Source organism: Leuciscus leuciscus (genome assembly GCF_965113295.1).
Source record: "Leuciscus leuciscus genome assembly, chromosome: 2".
Classification (NCBI taxonomy): Eukaryota; Metazoa; Chordata; class Actinopteri; order Cypriniformes; family Leuciscidae; genus Leuciscus; species Leuciscus leuciscus.
The window spans coordinates 34,251,811-34,270,262 of NC_138726.1; the positions used below are offsets into that span (position 1 = coordinate 34,251,811).

At 40.3% G+C, this 18,452-nt stretch overlaps 2 protein-coding genes across 3 annotated transcripts in view; both read right to left on the reverse strand.

Moving 5' to 3' along the window:
- Positions 1–3,282: 3,282 nt before the first annotated feature.
- Positions 3,283–18,452, reverse strand: part of tbc1d14 (TBC1 domain family, member 14) — a 37,677-nt gene continuing 22,507 nt past the window's right edge. For both annotated transcript variants that reach the window (XM_082162164.1, XM_082162165.1), the window contains 6 exons: positions 8,886–9,014; positions 8,681–8,790; positions 8,319–8,577; positions 4,184–7,501; positions 3,866–3,977; positions 3,283–3,696 (listed from right to left, as the gene is read on the reverse strand). In XM_082162164.1, the coding sequence (XP_082018290.1) occupies positions 7,445–7,501; positions 8,319–8,577; positions 8,681–8,790; positions 8,886–9,014 (555 nt within the window). In that variant the 3' untranslated portion in view covers positions 3,283–3,696; positions 3,866–3,977; positions 4,184–7,444. The remainder of the gene's footprint in view (positions 3,697–3,865; positions 3,978–4,183; positions 7,502–8,318; positions 8,578–8,680; positions 8,791–8,885; positions 9,015–18,452) is intronic.
- On the reverse strand, positions 9,021–16,482 carry LOC309493080 (uncharacterized protein). Its single transcript, XM_082162169.1, has 2 exons — positions 11,629–16,482; positions 9,021–9,579 (listed from the first exon to the last, which is right to left on the reverse strand). The coding sequence occupies exon 1, from the start codon at positions 16,110–16,112 to the stop codon at positions 14,457–14,459; it is 1,656 nt and encodes a 551-aa protein (XP_082018295.1). The 5' UTR covers positions 16,113–16,482; the 3' UTR covers positions 9,021–9,579; positions 11,629–14,456.

Below are 18,452 nucleotides of genomic sequence, written 5' to 3' on the forward strand. Positions count from 1 at the left end.
CTAGTGACCTGCTCCTATCCCTCTCATAAGCTGGCTGCCCTCTAGAAGACCATGTGGAGGAGTTCCTCGAGCTGTCCCACCTGGTGTCCTGAAGCAACGACACTCTGAAGACCGTCTCCTGGAGTGGGTTGGATGATCACCTCTTCAAACATCTACCAGTGGGAACTACCAATACCCTTAAACGATATGTAGAACATGTACTGTGGCTGAGTGGTTCCTCCACTTGGTAGCAGTGGTTGGTAATGTCACAAATGCTCCCTATCTTCCTATATCTGCCCATCTTCAACACCCCAATCCATCAGCACTTCAATCTGCACCAGAATGTACACAGCTCACACTCACTCTTTGTCTGGTCTCAACTACCGACAATAAACTACTTACCCACTCTCCTTACCTTTTGGATCTCCCTGTGATTCTCCAGCAATCTCCTGTAAAGCTACTCTTTGGAATATTACTGTACCTGTCTACTCACCATACTCCTGTGAAGAGGTGTGTGCTCTCTCTACACTCCCGCTCCAGTCATCGTTGCTTTGATAATTTTCTTTCTAAAATACTGGAAAGGATTGTTGCACCCCAGGTCCGGGATCATCTTTCTGATAATAGTTTGTATGAGTTTATCTGTAATCTGTAATAGTTTATCTGTACTTATTCTGCTCAATTTGAGTGCAGCATTTGATACTATCTTGCACAGCATTCTGTTAGACAGATTGAAGTCTATTGGAATCATTGGTACCCCCTTGACTTGGTTTCGATCCTACTTTATGGATCATACTCAATTTGTACAGCTGAAGCAGTTTAGATCAAAGCCTTCGTACATCAATATGGGTGTTCCGCAGGGCTCAGTTTTTGGTCCTCTTTTATTTATTATTTACTGTATATTTTACACCTTGGATATATTTTTTAGGAAATTTGGTATTCAATTCCATTGCTATGCAAATGACACCCAACTTTACCTATCCTCCAAACCTATCTCTACTCTTCCTCCATCTGTCCCCTCAGATTGTTTTGCTGAGATTAAAGAGTGGTTTTTCATAAACTTAACAGCTATAAAACAGAAATTATTCTTGTTGGTTCAAAAACCAATCTGGCCCAATCTAAATGTTCCTCTGTGAATATTGATAACTTTCCAGTGTCTATTTCTAAACAGGTTAAAAGTTTGGGTGTCATCTTCGACAATTCTCTATCATTCGAAGCACATATAAACAGTGTATTTCCACATACGTAATATTAACCGACTTCTACAGCTCTTTCAGCAAAGAGCACTGCGATTCTTGTTCATGCTTTAGTCACTTCCCGTTTTGATTACTGTTACACTCTTTTTTATGGCCTGCCTTCAAAGCTTCTCTGCAAAACTCCAGCTAGAATAGAATTCAGCTGCTTGAATTATTTGCAGAACTTCTCTAGCTGAACACATTACTCCCATACTACAACACTTGCATTGGCTCCTGGTTAAATATTTTGATTTTAAAATTCTTCTTCTTACATACAAGGCACTCAATAATCTTGCCCCTTTATACTTATCTGACCTTCTTCATATTTACACGCTGTAAGATCATCTTCTGCACTTACTCTTGTTCTCCCTCGAACTCGCACTTCTATGTTCATGCAGCTCCTTATTTATGGAACTTATTCCCACAGGATGTGCGAAACAGTGAAAGTCTTTATATTTCAATGGTTTGTCGCAGTGCCGGCAGATGGCCGACAGTCAGCAAAGGTGACCAGCTCTGTCTCATTCGTCTAATAAAGAAATTGATTTCACCTTGGCATTGTGAGTCTATTTGAACCAAACAAGTTCTTATAGTGGTTAGTGCTCAGCAAACAAAGAATGTTTCAGTTTAAGCACATGACTTTTGCATGTCAGATGGGAAACATGCTTCAGCTATATTTTCCCTGCTATTGCTAGTTGCTGTAGTGCATGCTGGAACATTCAAAGAATTTTTACAAGACCTGATTCCATTACTAAAGAAAAATGTTTTCCATTACACATTATAGGTGATGTTTTTATTTTTTACACAATCTATTTTCAAAACTATGCACAGCTTATGGCCTTCGATAGGAAATGCATTTAGAGGTGGTAGTGGTCATGGGCATAAGCCTCCAACCACAAATTCAAGTGTTCTGCTGACTAGTCTGAGGTGTTATGTTCTAGTGACACCTTGTATGTAGGTGAGAAACTAGTGCTATTATAAGACAACACCATCATCACATTCTGTAAAAGAAAAAATCGGTTATGCACAGTTATGCAATACTGTCCTGTTCTTTTAATAATAAAAAAAATCCAAAATTAAGTTAGAGAGAAAACCGGCTTGTATCTGAGTCACCCTTACATTATTCCATTTGATAAGTCTGTCTTGTTTGAGGTCATGCTTTAATAATCATGTATGATTTTTACTTTGGAATTCACATTGACAGGAGGTTCTAATGTAGTAGCATGAATATCACTATTATTGTTATTATTATTATGAATGATCTTGCTTTTAGAAGTAATTTATTAATACTATGTGAATTTATTTTATTGCTGACAGTGACAGTCACAGTAACTTCATATAGGGAGCAATTTAAGGTCTACTAGCTCTAAGAAACTTATAAGAGATCCATGTTAATGAGCTCTCATAAAAAATTACAACTCATTGACAGGTTGTATTTAGAAGGAACGGTTCTGTCTTTAACTTACACCTCTTACTTCTTTTATTATAATTTTTTGACTAAAATACTTCAGGTGTGCAAAATGAGCAATACATTTATTTTGCAATCCTAAATACTGGAACTCCAGTCCAAAGCTTTTCTCCTGGTTCAATTTAAACTGCAGTATTTTTTAATACTTCAGTCACACTACACTTACTGTCTCTGCTGTCTGTGATGTGTGGTGTTGTGTCTGCTTTACTCAATACTGTCCTCTTTACACTAAAGGATCTTGTTGAATTAATTGTGTGAGTTAATTTGAGTGCAAAACAGTAAACATTTAATATATAAGGGCCTGGTTTATATAGGCTTAGATTAAGCCAGGAATAGGCTTTAGTTCAATTAGGACGTTCAAGTAACTTTACAAACGTGCCTTAGAAAAAAACATTACTTGAGACAAAACAAGTTGCTTTCAGTTAAAACAGCTCAAACATGCATTTTAGTCTGGGACTAGCTTAAACCTCGTCTGTGAAACCGGGCAAAGTTTTATTTTATTTTTTATGAACACAGATAAGAGATCAATAATTACTGACACTTAAATTGATACATTTAAATTGATGTACTACTGGGGAAATCATTCAAAGATTCATCACAAGGGGATTTGTCTTCTGTTTTACTTTATTAGAATTAAGAACATCATATAAGACAGCTTAATTGTTAATGCAAATTTCTTAAAAATTAAACATGTTAAATTTTTTTTTAACAATCATGAATCATGTTGTCTTTTTACATGTATTGCTTTCCAGTAAAAGTCACATTACAGTAGCAAGGTAGAATTTTTTTTTCATGATGCCACATGATAATAATGAAAAAAAAAAAAGAGACAGATCATAGAAAGAAGGTTACTGAGTTAATTCTTGGGTTAAGAATCAAATTAAATCACTCATTTGAGTATGCAGATCATTGCCATAACTGCATCACTATAAGTCACGATCATCGATCATTTTAAGGGCACTCTTCACCCAGCTCAGCGCAGGGTTCACACAGATACGAAGACCCTTCTGTGTGACCAAACTGTTAAATAGAAAATATCACAGTTTACAAACATACAAAAAACAATTCATTTCTATTCCGCAATATTTATGATGACAAATTACACATTATGAAAGTTTAATACAGTGATTTGCCTCTATTGTTTACAGAAAGAGGAATTTAAATTAAAACAGGCAACGGCAAAACTCACATGGTTCCAGGCTTACTGCAATCAATGTTCGTCTCCACGTAGGAAGTAACTTTAGTGATGGGGAGTTTTCTTTGATAATACTTAAAACAGCATTCGCCTGGCATATTGGCATCTGTGTTGAAAAAAGTTATTTACTTATGTAATAAATTGACTTCTCATAAACATTAATCATCTAAGTTAATATAAACATTGAAAAAAAAAATATCATTGTATCACTAATTCACTCTTAGAAATGAGTTTCACACTGACAAATAAATGTTTGTTGATACATGTTAATTCGCATCATTGAACAGATAATGAAGGATTTGTTTGACTTACTGTTGGCCAGTACACCAGACTGGAGGAATGCAACCGCCAGAAGTCCAACAAAAAGACAAAGACAATAATGACGCATGGCTGCAGATTTTGCTTCTGGAGATAACACTGATAACAATAGGAGAATGGCCAACAAACTTCACCATGGACTTTAAAGGTAGAAGGGGAGGGGGCGAGTGTGGTTTTGGTAAGGGGGAAGGTTATAGGTGAGAAAATGTTCCACTGCGAATCATAACTGAAAAAAAGAGTGCTCACAGGTCTTACAGGAAACAGTTATGTGGTTATTTCATGTAGCAAAACTGCAGCTCACATATGACTCACCATCTTAATCTTAAGTCTATAATGCCATTATTCTCAATGTGAACATTAATAAGGTGATGAGTCAATGGACCATAAATATATATAAGTTTATTTCTATATTGACACAACAAAAGCAAAGGCAGGATTATATGACAAAAGGACAAACATAAGAACAAGGACATAGTCAAAACGTGTTGTGTGAGCTGCATCAATGCATGCTCAAATAACGCCTGAAAGCATCAAGTGTGGGGTTGCATGCACACAGTCTGCATTTGAATGCTCATACAGTGCTGAAATGGATGAAGAAAAAAAGAAGCTAGTTCTGACTGGCAAACTATTCATACATAGGCATCGATACACTGAACATTCTGCCGTCTTCATCTTATCACCCGATTCGGTTAATTCCCACATAAACAATACACGAACATAACAAATACAATGCACAATACATTATTGCACTTCATTATTAACATTTCCCGTGTTCCTGGATGCCCTATGCCCTTCTAAACATGAATTGTTTATGATGATGTACGCACTCAAGTACTCACAACATAACATGACATTGGTTATACACACAAGTCAGCTCTGTCATTACAATTAAGATTGTAATGACTTTTATTTATTTATTGTACATTAAATCATAAGCAGCTGATTGCACAACCAGACACATATGAAGTCTTTTGAAATCTTTTTTGAGTTATGTATATATTTTCATAAGTTACTTCAAAGATTTGATCAAGAGAAAAAAAAAGCCACTAACAAAGCCAACAACTCCTGGTGCTTAATCCCAGATGTACAAGTTGTTATTAATAGTTTTTTTAATTGTTATACATAAATTGTTAATATCGTAAGTTGAGGGCAATGAATAATCAGATTGATGGTAATGCAAACAGCCAACATTAACATAAAATTAATTCCTGGGGTTCTTATTTGGTAATGAACAAGAAACAAAACATGAAATAGCAGAGAGCATATAGTATAAAATACCTATGAAATCTATGAAGAAAAAAAATGAAAAAAAAAATGTGCAAAGCAGCTTATTGCAGTAGTTTGGTTTAAACCACAAAAAAGGAGGGAGGTTTTCCTTTGATCACAGTGATCACAAAGCAGCAAAATCTCACCACATAATCTTGATAATATCTAAACATAAACTTACGACAGAGTGTGCAAGATAACACGTGCCATTCAATATTCTTTGCAGTGCCTTCATAGATTGTTTACATATTACTGTGTGTACATGTGAACATGCATTGCACACATATGATATACACACAATTTCCAAGGGGATTAAGATCTTTTTCTCACACAAAATAAATAAGCATCTGGATGTTTAACGTTATACTGTCAAACCAAAACATTTCTCCATAAAATTCTCAATGAAAAATATTCACAAAAATGACAAACTTAAAAAAAAGTGAAAAACGCTGTTATTGCTGTTACATTGTGGTCCCATAAATTAGGCCGTTTTAGTGCATGTTATTTACATGAAACAAGCCAAGACCATGACGTACTCTATTTGTTAAAATTCCAATTCATACATTATGTATTCATGAAACGTTTTGCCAGCTTTTAATCTTAATAATGCATTAATAATTTACTGCAGTTTCTTTGTTATTAACAAAGACAATTATGTCAAACATAAATGCTAAAGGGATAGCTCACCCAAAAATGAAGCTTGCCCTCAAGTTGTTCCAAACCTGTATGAGTTTGTTTCTTCTGTTTAAAGAATGTTGGTAATCAAACTAACAGTTGATAGTAGCCACTGACTTCCACAGTAGAAAAAAAATTAAACAAAAATAATGGAAGTCAATGGCTACAGTCAACTTCTGGTTACCAACATTCTTCAAAATATCTTCTTTTGTGTTCAGCAGAAGAAAGAAACACATACAGGTATGGAACAACTTGAGGGTGAGCAAATGATGACATCATTTTTGGGTGAACTATCCCTTTAAGATGTGCTGTACAACACTAAACCAAAATCATCTCTGAACATGTTCTCCTACGTAATCTTTCATCTACTTTCTTCTCAACACTTCAACCACTATGAGATCCAACTTGCACCACAATGTTAAAGCCACATTCATCTCACTAAATTCCTGTTGTGTAGGCATGAATGGAAGCCAAATTTCAGAAAAGGGTATATCAGAAACGGCATGTCTGGTTTTAGACTGGCACAGTATTTTTTATAAAAAGAAAGAAGAGGGAGAAATAATCCAGTAGCAATACCACAACACACTAATATCTTTCAGTAACCACTCAAATCTATGAATAAAGACATTTGTGAGATAGAGGACAGAAACATAGAATACAGACACAAGGAGTAAGAGGTAGAATAAATGATAGTTCTTGATAAGAAACTTGTGAGCAAAAAAGTGAGCAAAAAGACTTATAAACAGTGGTGGGATTCACTGACATTGCATCCTAGCAAAACAAATTAACCTCATGATTTGAGCACTTGCAGTTTTTTACCACATAAAACTCCCTTTGAGACTGTTACACGGAGGTCATTTGAAGTCAGTATGCTTCCACACATTAAAAACAACATGAACAAACAAATAAAAACAATCTCAGAAAAACACAGCAAAATATATATTACTTTATTTCGCTTAAAATGGAAATGCCACGTTTAAGCTGAGGGAGAGAAAAGGATAAAGCCAAAGGTAAAGGGTGAAGGAGTAAATAGTGGACAGAGACATGGAATAGATAGAGCTTCACAAGCTCACATTGCCACACCTAACTGAGAGATGGAGTGTACATTCATGTGATGTGTTGTCTCCGTTCCAGCGCTGTGAGATCAGTTTGTATTCCCAAGCATCAGTGTGTATGGAAGAGGACACAGAGTGGCCACTGGAACTGATATTCTCTGATGAGGTACCAGAGGTATGCAGGAATACCCATGCAGAGTCAACCTGGGTTTCTCTCTTAGTCTCTGTAAGGTGGAAGAGAACACATGAGGATGCATCCTTAGCGTTTCAGTAGTGGACTGCCCCGGTCTGGTCCTTTCTGCAAAGCCTGAAGAACCTAGAGGAACAAACGAGGGGGAAAAAAAGACTAGTAGAGTCCCATCAGATTAACCTTTTTTTTAATATATATTTTTTAAAATGTTAAATAAACTTCTTAAAAGCATTTTTTTTTTTTTTTTTTGAATAAGGCTGTAACATATAATGTGAAAAAGGAAGGGCCTGAATACTTCCTGAATTCACTGTATAATCTGTTCAAAAGTCTGGTGTCATTAAGATATATATATATATTTTTTAAAGAAATACTTTTATTCAGCAAGGACAAATTAAATTGATCAAAAGCGAAAGTAAAGGGATAAGTAGTGTAACAAATATTCCAATTTCTAATAAATACTGTTATTTTGAACTTTCTATTCATCAAAATATCCTGAAAGATTTATCAATATTTCCACAAAAATATTAAGCAGCACAACATCAATTTAACAAGTCAGAAATCAGAAATGTTTCTAGAGCAGCAAATCATCATATTAGAATGATTTCTGAAGGATCATGAGACACTAAAGACCGGAGTAACGATGCTAAAAATTCCGCTTTACCATCACATGAATAAATTACATTATAAAATATATTTTAATAGAAAACAGTTACTTTAAATTGTAATGTTTTCACAATATTATTGTTTTTACTGTATTTTGATCAATTAAATGCAGCATTGGGAAGCATAAGACACTTTTTTCAAGAGCATTAAAAAAATCTTACAGACCCCGAACGTTTGAATGGTAGTACTGTATATATCATTCTGCATAATTCAGTGTATATGTAATCATTTCAATGCACATGTCGTGTTTATGTGTGATTGTTTAGAAAAAGATGCATACTTGTGGCCATTTCTTGTTCTTGCTGTTCATGTTGATGGTGGTTATGCTGGAGAAGATCTCCTCTGCAGAGATACAGTCCGGCAGGCGTGTCAGGAACTGAGCGATGTGGATGAAGTCCATGTGTGTGAGGATGTCCTCATAAAGATGCAGGATACCCAGTGCAGTGCGGAAGAGAAACTCCTCACCATCACGACAGAACACGTCCCACACACGACACGCAATGTCCAGTGGGAGTGATTTACTGTACAAGGTGAAGATCCTACAAAGACCAAAAAAGCAGACCTCTGATAAATAAATCTATACCTCACGAGACTCAGGGGTACGTTTGTGAACTGAACTTTTCAAGAAACAAAGTAACTCACCAGTCAATTAAATAAATATCAGAGGACAGATTGTTATTTTTGAAATGTGCAAAAAGCTTTGGTAGATTTTCTTCAAAGAACACTTCAAATGCTGCAAAGTATGTCAACATCTAGGGAAGATAAAAAAAAAAGGAGCATATGAAGAGTCTTTTCTAATTACGATCTTGTTGATTGCACATCTTAAAAAACTGCTCATAAAACTCACAAGGCTGTGGTCCACTCTGTAGAAAGCCATTTGACAAGGCTTGTTCAACAAATTGGCAAATGCAATGAAGGCATCAGCAGTGTTCATGTTGAGAATAAACACTGCTGCTATAAAGGACATTCCCTGCACCTACACAAGAAAACAGATGGGGGAAAAAATGACAAATACATAACAGACATGTTTGAGGATTTATCTCTAAAGTCAACATGAAACAGAATAGTCTTTTCTTCCCTATTGTGACATTTAAGTGAAGTTGCTTCTCGAACATGAAAACAAACAAAAAATGTAGGGTGAGAATTTGTCACTTTTGTCCATTGGGAATTGATTGGATCGTTGTAGCTTACTATTGCCGTTCTTTGTTCTTTTCTCAAAGAAAAGCTTAACTCCAAGTCCTCCAGAGTCGCGGCCAAAGCCGATTCAAGAGACCGCTGTTCGCCAGCAGCAGCCGCCAATCTTTGTTTTCAGGTAGCAGGGAACCGTCGCAACTCTGTCATCATTATGTTAAGCCCGCCCGCCAACTCTATACATGATGTGATTGGCCTGACTAGAGTCCAGGATAAGCACTTAAGCACTTCCAGCTTGAAAGCCAACGGAGAGTTGCTAGACTACCCTGGCTGCAAAATTTAATTTGCTGCCGCTAGGGTGCGTCTAGATTTCTAGGCTAGGGAGGGGGTTATTTTGATTTAAAGGTGCTCTAAGTAACTTTTTTACCTTAACTGAACACAGGGTTCGTACACATTTTTACCATTAAATTTCCATGACTTTTCCAAGACTTTTCCATGACTTAAAGGTAAATATTCATGACATAGTTTTCCATAAAACATCTGTGTATACATGTTAATTAACTCCTTGTGGGCGGGTAATGTTAGTAGCGGATGAAAAATCTAAATGTGCTTGAAGAGCTCTTTTCCAAAATGCGATAAACGCCATAAAAAACTAAACAAAAAAAAAACGAGATTGTTAACAGATCATTAGAAGTCCTCAAAATTAGTCAAACTAATCTTATATTCTCTCTCTTTCTCAATTTTAATTGTTTATTAATAAACAAGTATTTTCTGTGTCGACTGCAAAGACGAAGTTGACTGACTCGCGATCTTCTTAGTAGTGAACACGCCGGAGAGAAATGCACATTTCATACGGATTAGGCTACATCGTTTTATTTTGTTTTGAATTGTTCTGTTTAAAAGTAGATATTTCTGTAGATAATAGATATAGGCCTATTTCAGTTTTGTTTAGGTCTTTGAGGCGAGTAGGCTACCTTTTACGCTGAGTTTCGGTTCATGGATGATCCAGTTCACTCCGGCGCCTCTGTGTCGTGATTATCTATTTTCTGCTATTTACTTTTTATTTAGGCTATTAAGCAATTGGTTAATGAACCATTTTAAAATCAAGATACAATTAATACAAAACGAAATTCGTTTAGGAAGGCTTTGTGCTTTCTGTTTGAGGTCTCTGTGTAAGTTTTAAAGTCTTTTAGTGCCGCTCTCAGAGGACTCATTACCGTAATGGAGAACGGTCACGTAACATTGTTTTTTCCTCATAAATGTGAACACGGAAAATAAAAGACCAAATAAATTTTTTAAAAGAAAAAAATCATATATATTTTAAATGTTTAACAAAGAGGCAAAAAGTCATCAACAAAAATCAGAAAATTTGTCGATATTTTTTTCTTTTTCGCACAGCATTTGGTGTAGCCTACAGTTCAAATTTAAATGTTGGCGTTCAACTTTGCGTTTTAAAAATAGCCTACTTACAACAACCCTTCATTTTTCGGTTTTCATTTGGGGGTTAAAGGAAAAACGACTGGACACAAAAGAACACGGACCTTTTGGACAGAAAGAATACATGAAAGCCAGGGTTCCTTATTAAATTCATAAAAGAAACAATACAGGGATAGCCTACTCTCAAAGAAATGCCACAATCAAGGGAGAAACATGAAGAAACTTAGCATATAGCCTATGTGCCGTTCGCATAAGGGTCTTTCCCTGACATTAATACTTGGATAAGACATTAATAATAATAATTTGTAGGGCGGTGGGTGAAATATAAACCTACTAACGTCCTCCGTTGCCATGATTTTTGGAATGACTGATCAAAAAAAAAAAAAAAACGTTTTAGTCGGTTAATGGAAACGCCATCCTTTTGCAATAGTTATTTATCGATATTTAGAAGAAAAAAAAAGTTTTGCTCAAATCTGTAATGGAAAGGCACATACGAAGCTATATGAAAATGCAAAGCAGCTTATTTTAATTTGAAGCACTGAGCTGATGACAGCAACACAAGAGCCACACAGGTGTGGCTACTTAGTCGCTGTCCTCAGTGCCGTAGAAAAGCGCTGAATGAGTTCCCCTTCATGTCCGTTTCAGCGCTTTTCTGCGGCACTGAGGACAGCGACTAAAACTAGATGGGCCAAAAGAAATGGGTCCCCTTTCATGTCCGTTTCAGCGCTTTTAGTTAATGGAAACGCGTCATTTCGCCTCTGACGCGCGTAAATTTCTAGACACGTCAGGCGCGAATTTGACGCGCTATTCGCGTCCGGTGTGAACGCACAGTAAAACGAAAAAAATATTGCAATTTGTTTCCCCAATTTTATTAATTAAACAAATTCAAGTACACAGATATTTTGAAAAACAAATTTCCATGACTTTTCCAAAACTTTATGAGTTTATTCATTTTCCAAAACTTTTCCAGGCCTGGAAATTGCCATTTTAAAAATCCATGACTTTTCCAGGTTTTTCATGACCGTACGAACCCTGTGAACAGCTTCGGAGTCATCGGAATGGTTATATTACTTATTTCGGGTTGAATGGTGGTCGTTTCGCACCCCCCTGGTGCCCGTGAGCGGAAAATACGCACTTGCAACTTTGAGTCGGCGGGCCGCCGGCCGCCGCGTCAGGAAGTATTGCGTGATATCAGGTCTCGCGATGTAAACAATTGCTTTACGGCCAAAGAAATCTGCTAAAATGCTGTCATTATTGCGCTCCCTCACGCTGTTCGAACCCGAATGAAGAAGACGTTTTAAAGAATGTCCCATCTGCTTTGATGTCGTTGATCTATAGCCTCTGGTGTCTAAGAATCGCCAACGAGTTTTTACAACAGTGTTGTCAAATATCTATTCCGAAGCTGTGGGGGGAGCTCTAGAGAGAAACCTGCGAGCAAAAAGCGAGAATACAGCGAAGAAATCCCGAAACTACTGAGCCCTGCCTTAAGATTACAAGTGTATATGAATAAAAAAAATAAAAAAGATTAATTATAACAGATACTGCAATATTCAATAAAAAAAACAGGAATTGTCCATTTGGATTTCATTGTGACTTTAATGCTGAGCTGATAAATGAGAGATGTTTATCAAGATGTTTAGGGGTGTCACAATATATCGCAATACAAAAATGCAAAAATATGTATCGTGGATAGTAGGGGTGGGAATCTTTAGTCACCTCACGATCCAATCTGATTCCGATTCTGGGAGTCACGATCCGATTCCAGAACGATTCTTTATCTACTTTCCCCCCCTTATTAATTCATTTGTTTACATAAGTAATTAAGTACTTTTTAAAAAATTATTACAAAAAACAAAAAAAATTAAAACAGTTGTATGTTAAGAATTTTAAACTAATATAACTTCAAAACATACAAGCAAGTAGCAAATAATAAAGAGGAGCATAGAAACATATAACAAACAACATACAAAGAGTGCTTTCAGTATTTAAGATTATCTGAACGTTTTCCATTCAAGAACTGTGAGTGATTTTTCTTCATCTTTACTGTTGTTTTTTACTATGACATCATAGACTGCGGGAGATCTATTAAGCTGATGACTTCGTAGAGAATTTGTAAGGAAAATACCGACAGGCGAGACAGCACACTTCAAGTGTCACATCAAACAAAGCGCGCGTCTCTCACAGCACATCCTGTGCAATGAAGCCTGTGAATGTCCTTGTAATTCGCTTCAACCTTTCCGAACTTTATGAAAGATTATTTTACGGAAAGTTTGAGTGCTGTATGTGTGTGAGGAATTGGAAGCAAGCAGATTACGGGTGTTTCTAAAGCAAACTCAGCATCATCGCACATCTGGTTAAAAACTAAGCTCAGAATCGATCCAGAATCGTTGGAGAGAGAATCACAATGCATCAATGGATCGATTTTTTTCCCCACCTCTAGTGGATAGTGACTAAATGTATTGTGAATAGTTCACCCAAAATGAAAATTACTGTGTTTGAAAAAATTCAAGTTTACAGAGTTTTAATGTCAGTACTACATTAAACTATTATATATAAATGTTGAATATATTGTATAGTAATGCAATGGGGGAATATTTGTTGGTCCTAATAATGCCAAATTAAATTACATTATTATACATTATAATGCAAAATGTCTTATGTTACCAGTAAAAAGTGGCCTACATTATTTTAAATACATCTAGTCAGTGAAAGAGTGTAAGCATATTCATCTAAAATAATTCTGTTTTCAGCATCAGAATCATAAATATTTTTATTTTGGTGTCACTATTGTCCTATGCATTGGGTTACCAGCACCAAATCCAAGCCTATTCATTTCCACCCCCAATGTAATACCAAATTTAGCATTTTAATCAACAGGTCATTTTTTGTTAAACTTTTACCATATGTCTTGGAGTATCGCAATAATATCGTATCGTGTGTTCAGTATCGTGATATGTATCGAATTGTGACATGAGCGTATCGTTGCACCCCTAGCATCTACTCTTAATAAAAATTTGTTTAAAACGTACTCGGTTACTAACGTAACCTCGTTTCTCTCTAGAAGAGGTTCTCTCGTACTTGCGTAAGTATCTTACGCTAGGGGAAAACCTCTTTTCCTCGAGATATTGAAGCCAAAAATTATCCTTAATTTTGCAATAATGTAAAACGCATTGCAGCAGCATGCAGACATGGGCGAGACAGCTCGCGCGCCCATAGGCTGCTCTGCGGCAACTGCACCAGCCTATCGATAGAGGCCCCTCATGACGTCAGGACCAATGAGGGTGCTTCGCGCCCATTACGTCATGTCCCGCCGAAAGCGGGTGGGGCTAGGGCTATAAATACGGCCCAGAGAGGCTGGTTTGGTCAGTTTTTTCATCGCTGAAGCGAATCAGAACGTGACGCATGCACGGCAAGATACGCAAGTACTCGTTCCCTCTTCTAGAGAGAACCGAGGTTACGTTAGTAACCGAGTACGTTCTCTTACGAGAGGTTCTCTCGTACTTGCGTAAGTATCTTACGCTAGGGGAACACAGTGTAAAACGCCGTGCGTGCTTGAGACATAACACTAAAGTCCCACGGGCAAGTGCCCGGGGCTCATACAGTGCCTAATCACAAGGGACTCACAGAGAATCCGGGAAGAGGGGCTAGAATAGCATCATTCCTGTAATATAGAGCTCTGATAAGAGCATATTATATTAAGTGTTCCACACAGCCAGGGCGAACACGGCCTGGACTGATAAATATGGGGGACTTACGCACTGCCCACAGAAGTATACATACGATCAGTGATCGACGCTCTAGCGGTTTCAGCATCCTGAGCCGATAGGATCGGGCGGGCAATACTGAAAAATTAAACCGAGAGCAACCTAGCTTGTAAAGCGGGAACCTCGAGGTTATAAAACCTTATAAATGTAGACGGGGAGGCCCAGCCTGCCGCCATACAGATATCTTGCAAGGCAATCCCACTGGACCAAGCCCACGACGAGGCCATGCCTCTTGTGGAGTGCGCTTTGACACCTATCGGGCATTTCAGGCCCTTGGATGTGTAAGCTAGCGCTATAGCATCAACTATCCATCTGGATAGACTCTGTTTTGACGCAGCTAGTCCCTTAGAACGTCCGCTGAACAAAACAAAGAGCTGCTCCGTCTGTCTGAAAACAGATGAGAGAGACACATAGGCTCTTAACGCCCTGACCGGGCAAAGGAAGCCTGTGTCCCCTTCCTCTTCAGATACCGGCAGGGCCGACAGGGAGATAACCTGTGCCCTAAACGGTGTGTTGAGGGATTTAGGAACATATCCGTGCTTTGGTTTGAGTATGACTCTCGAGTCATTCGGCCCAAACTCCATACACGTCGCGCTCACTGAGAGTGCTTGCAAATCCCCTATGCGCTTCACTGAAGCGAGAGCCAGAAGAAACACTGTTTTGAAAGACAAGAGTTTCAGGTCTATTGACTGTATTGGCTCGAATGGGGCACCTTTCATGGCTTCCAGAACCGTGGAAAGGTCCCAAACGGGAACTGAGGGTGGTCTGGGAGGGTTCAGCCTCTTAGCTCCTCTAAGGAAGCGAATGACCAGATCGTTCCTTCCTAATGACTGGCCAAGCGGTGGTTCAGCGAATGCTGCTATGGCCGCCACATAAACTTTGAGCGTGGATGGGGTTCTGCCCTTATCCAGAAGCTCTTGTAAAAAGGAGAGAACCTCCGACACCCCACAGCGTGAGGGTGAAGTGCCACTCGCTGTACACCAGCTAGTGAACTCAGAGCATTTTGAGGAATAGAGCCGCCTCGTAGATGGAGCTCTAGCCTGCGTGATCGTGTTTAACACTCCCGCTGGGAGGTTAACGGGTACCCGTTGATGGCCCACACATGTAGGGACCAAAGCTCCGGGCGAGGATGCCAGATCGAGCCGTTCGCCTGCGAGAGGAGATCCCTCCTCACCGGTATCGGCCACTGGGCGGTACTCGTCAGCTGCATCAGGACTGGAAACCAGACTTGGTTTGTCCAAAATGGGGCGACGAGTAGCACTGGGCATCTGCTCTCCCTGATTCGCTCTAACACCTGGGGTAGGAGCGTGACAGGGGGAAATTGCATAGAGCGGGCAGCGGGGCCAGACGTGAGCCAGCGCATCCCTGCTCTTGGAGAAGAATTCCTGACAATGAGCGTTCTCTTGAGACGCAAATAGGTCTATTTCCGCTCTGCCAAATGTCCTCCATAGCATTTTGACTGTCTGTGGATGTAAAGACCATTCTCCTGTCGGCAGATTGTTTCTGGACAGTCTGTCTGGTCCCACATTCAGATGGCCGGGCACATGCGCTGCCCTGAGCGAGCGCAGATTGTGCTGAGCCCAGACCAGGAGGCGTTCCGTCAGCCTGTGAAGGATTCTGGATCTGATACCTCCTTGGTGATTTATATAAGCCACCACTGACATGTTGTCCGAACGGACCAAGACGTGGTGTCTTTTTATCTGGGGACAAAAGCGCCTCAGCGCGTTGTCGACTGCCATCATTTCCAGGCAGTTTATATGCAGAAGCTTTTCCCGTTCCGACCACTGGCCGAATAACGGTCTGCCCTCGAGCAGCGCTCCCCATCCTGAGGTTGAGGCGTCCGTAGACACCACCTTCACACTCGAGGAAGTCCCCAGGCTTACACCTGACCGGTACCAGTCGGTCACTGTCCAAGGTTTCAGAGCTGCGACGCATTTCTGATCGACCTTGAGGCGCGCGAGACCGGAGGTCCAAGCTCTGCGCGGCGCACGCTTTCAACCAATACTGCAGCGGGCGCATGCGAAGCAGACCCAGCTGAAGCACTGAGGATGCTGAAGCCATGAGACCCAGCATCCTTTGAAACTTTTTGAGCGGGACTAAAGCGCCGTGGCGAAAAATCTCTGTCATGCGCTGAATACTTTGTTTGCACGAATGGCTAGGGGTTGAATGCGAAGCGCGCTCTGGTCGCTCAGCGACAGAGGGGCTTCAGTGTGCTGCAACATAAGCGTCGCGCCTATGACATTTGAGGCAGGGGGCGCGCTGATAACAGCGGGCAGATTGCCCGCGCTCGACTCCTCTGCGGTGGTCAACCGAGAGGGGGAGGGCTGGGCGAGTCCCGTAAGACCTGTCATGTCTATGTGTGAATGTGGCCGTGGGATAGCGGGCACATTTACAACACTGAGAGCATTGTCTGCCTGAGCAGAGCGAATGCATGTTGGTTTCGTTTTACAGAAACCTTGAGACATGCAGAACGTAGTGTTTGTGGGCACTGGGCAGTGGGCACATTTACCACATTTAATGCGCAATCGATCTGGGTCGATTTCATGTGCGCGAGCCCTGTGCGACGGGCTGTGTTTCTGTGTAGGAATGAGCACTGGGCAGTGGGCATTTTGTCTACACTCATAACACCATTGGCCGTGGCCGGAACACCAGAAAATACACTCTATGGGATTTATCTGGGTAGCCGTAAAAGCGGCGTTTGTGTGCAGGCAAGCGGGCTGTGTCGCCGACTTGTTTACTGCAGAATACACTGGAACAGTCGCATTTACTGGAACTGAACGAGCGAGAAGTTGCCATAGAAACAGAGAGCGTCAACATGCTGGCGTTTGTTTGCAGGTGTGCGTGTATTACAATAGGCTCGTCCACTGCAATATTGACATTTCCAGAGAAATGTGTGAGAATGGAGGTAGTGACGCACGGAAACCATAGAAACGGTGCTTGGGTGCAGGCGAGCGGGTTGTACAACGCGCTCGTTGGCTGCAAAAATACACATCTGCAGTCGTTTTTTTTTTTTTTTGCCGGTAGACCCGGGATCGAACACGGGTCTCTCGTGTGAAAACCTGAGAATCTGCCACTGGGCCACAGGGGAAGACACAAAGGCATTTAGATAGCGCGAGTATTATCAGAGAGCGTCAACATGCTGGTGTTTGTTTGCAGGCGTGCATGCATTACAACAGGCTCGCTCACAGCAGTATGACATTTCCAGTCGCCTGAACTTCAGAGGGGAATGAGAAATGTGTGAGAAATAGAATTCGGCCCGGCCGCAGCGGGACATTAACACTCTTTTCTCCTTTCGCCAGTGACGCACGGGAACCATAGAAACGGTGTTTGGGTGCAGGCGAGCGGGTTGTACAACGCGCTCGTTGGCTGCAAAATGCACATCTGCAGTCGCCTTTCAGGGAACTGACAGAGCGAAGCATTGGAGGCTTAATTAATCTGCCGTTAGACCGAGATTCGAACACCGGTCTCTCGTGTGAAAAACCAAATATTCCGCCACTGAGCCACAGGGGGGAACACAAAGGCTTTCAGATGCACGAGCATATAAGAGCGTCAACATGTTTTCTTTGGCGTTTGCTTGCCGGCGCTGCAATATTTATATTTCCAGTCGCCTGATCAGGGAACTGAGAAATGTGTGAGAAAATTCAGGTCAGTCCAGCTTCGGCGGGACTAAAACACTATTTTCTCCTTTCGCTGGTGATTGACGCGTGAATGGGGCGCAGAGGCAGGGTAGCTTTCTTGTACGTAAAGAAAAACTAACCCCGACCGTCCGCTCCTAACATCCCCTGTGAACGGCGCGGTTTGCGTGGCTCGAACAGAGGGAGAGCAGGTATCATCCTCCAAGCAGGCAAGGCAAGCGGGCGCACCGGCGAGCTTTGCGGGTTGGGGGGGAAAGGGGCGTCTTGAAAAAGACGCCCGGCTCTTTTAGTGCAATGAGAGTGTGTGTCGCGGCGGCGAACACACACACATACACAAAACAAAGTAGCAGAGAAAAGGATATGTACGCCGGAAAGCGTCAGCAGGAACGGGCGACTGAAGGCGGCGAGTTGTCGACCGGCAGCTTCAGATGCAAATAAATCCCGCTG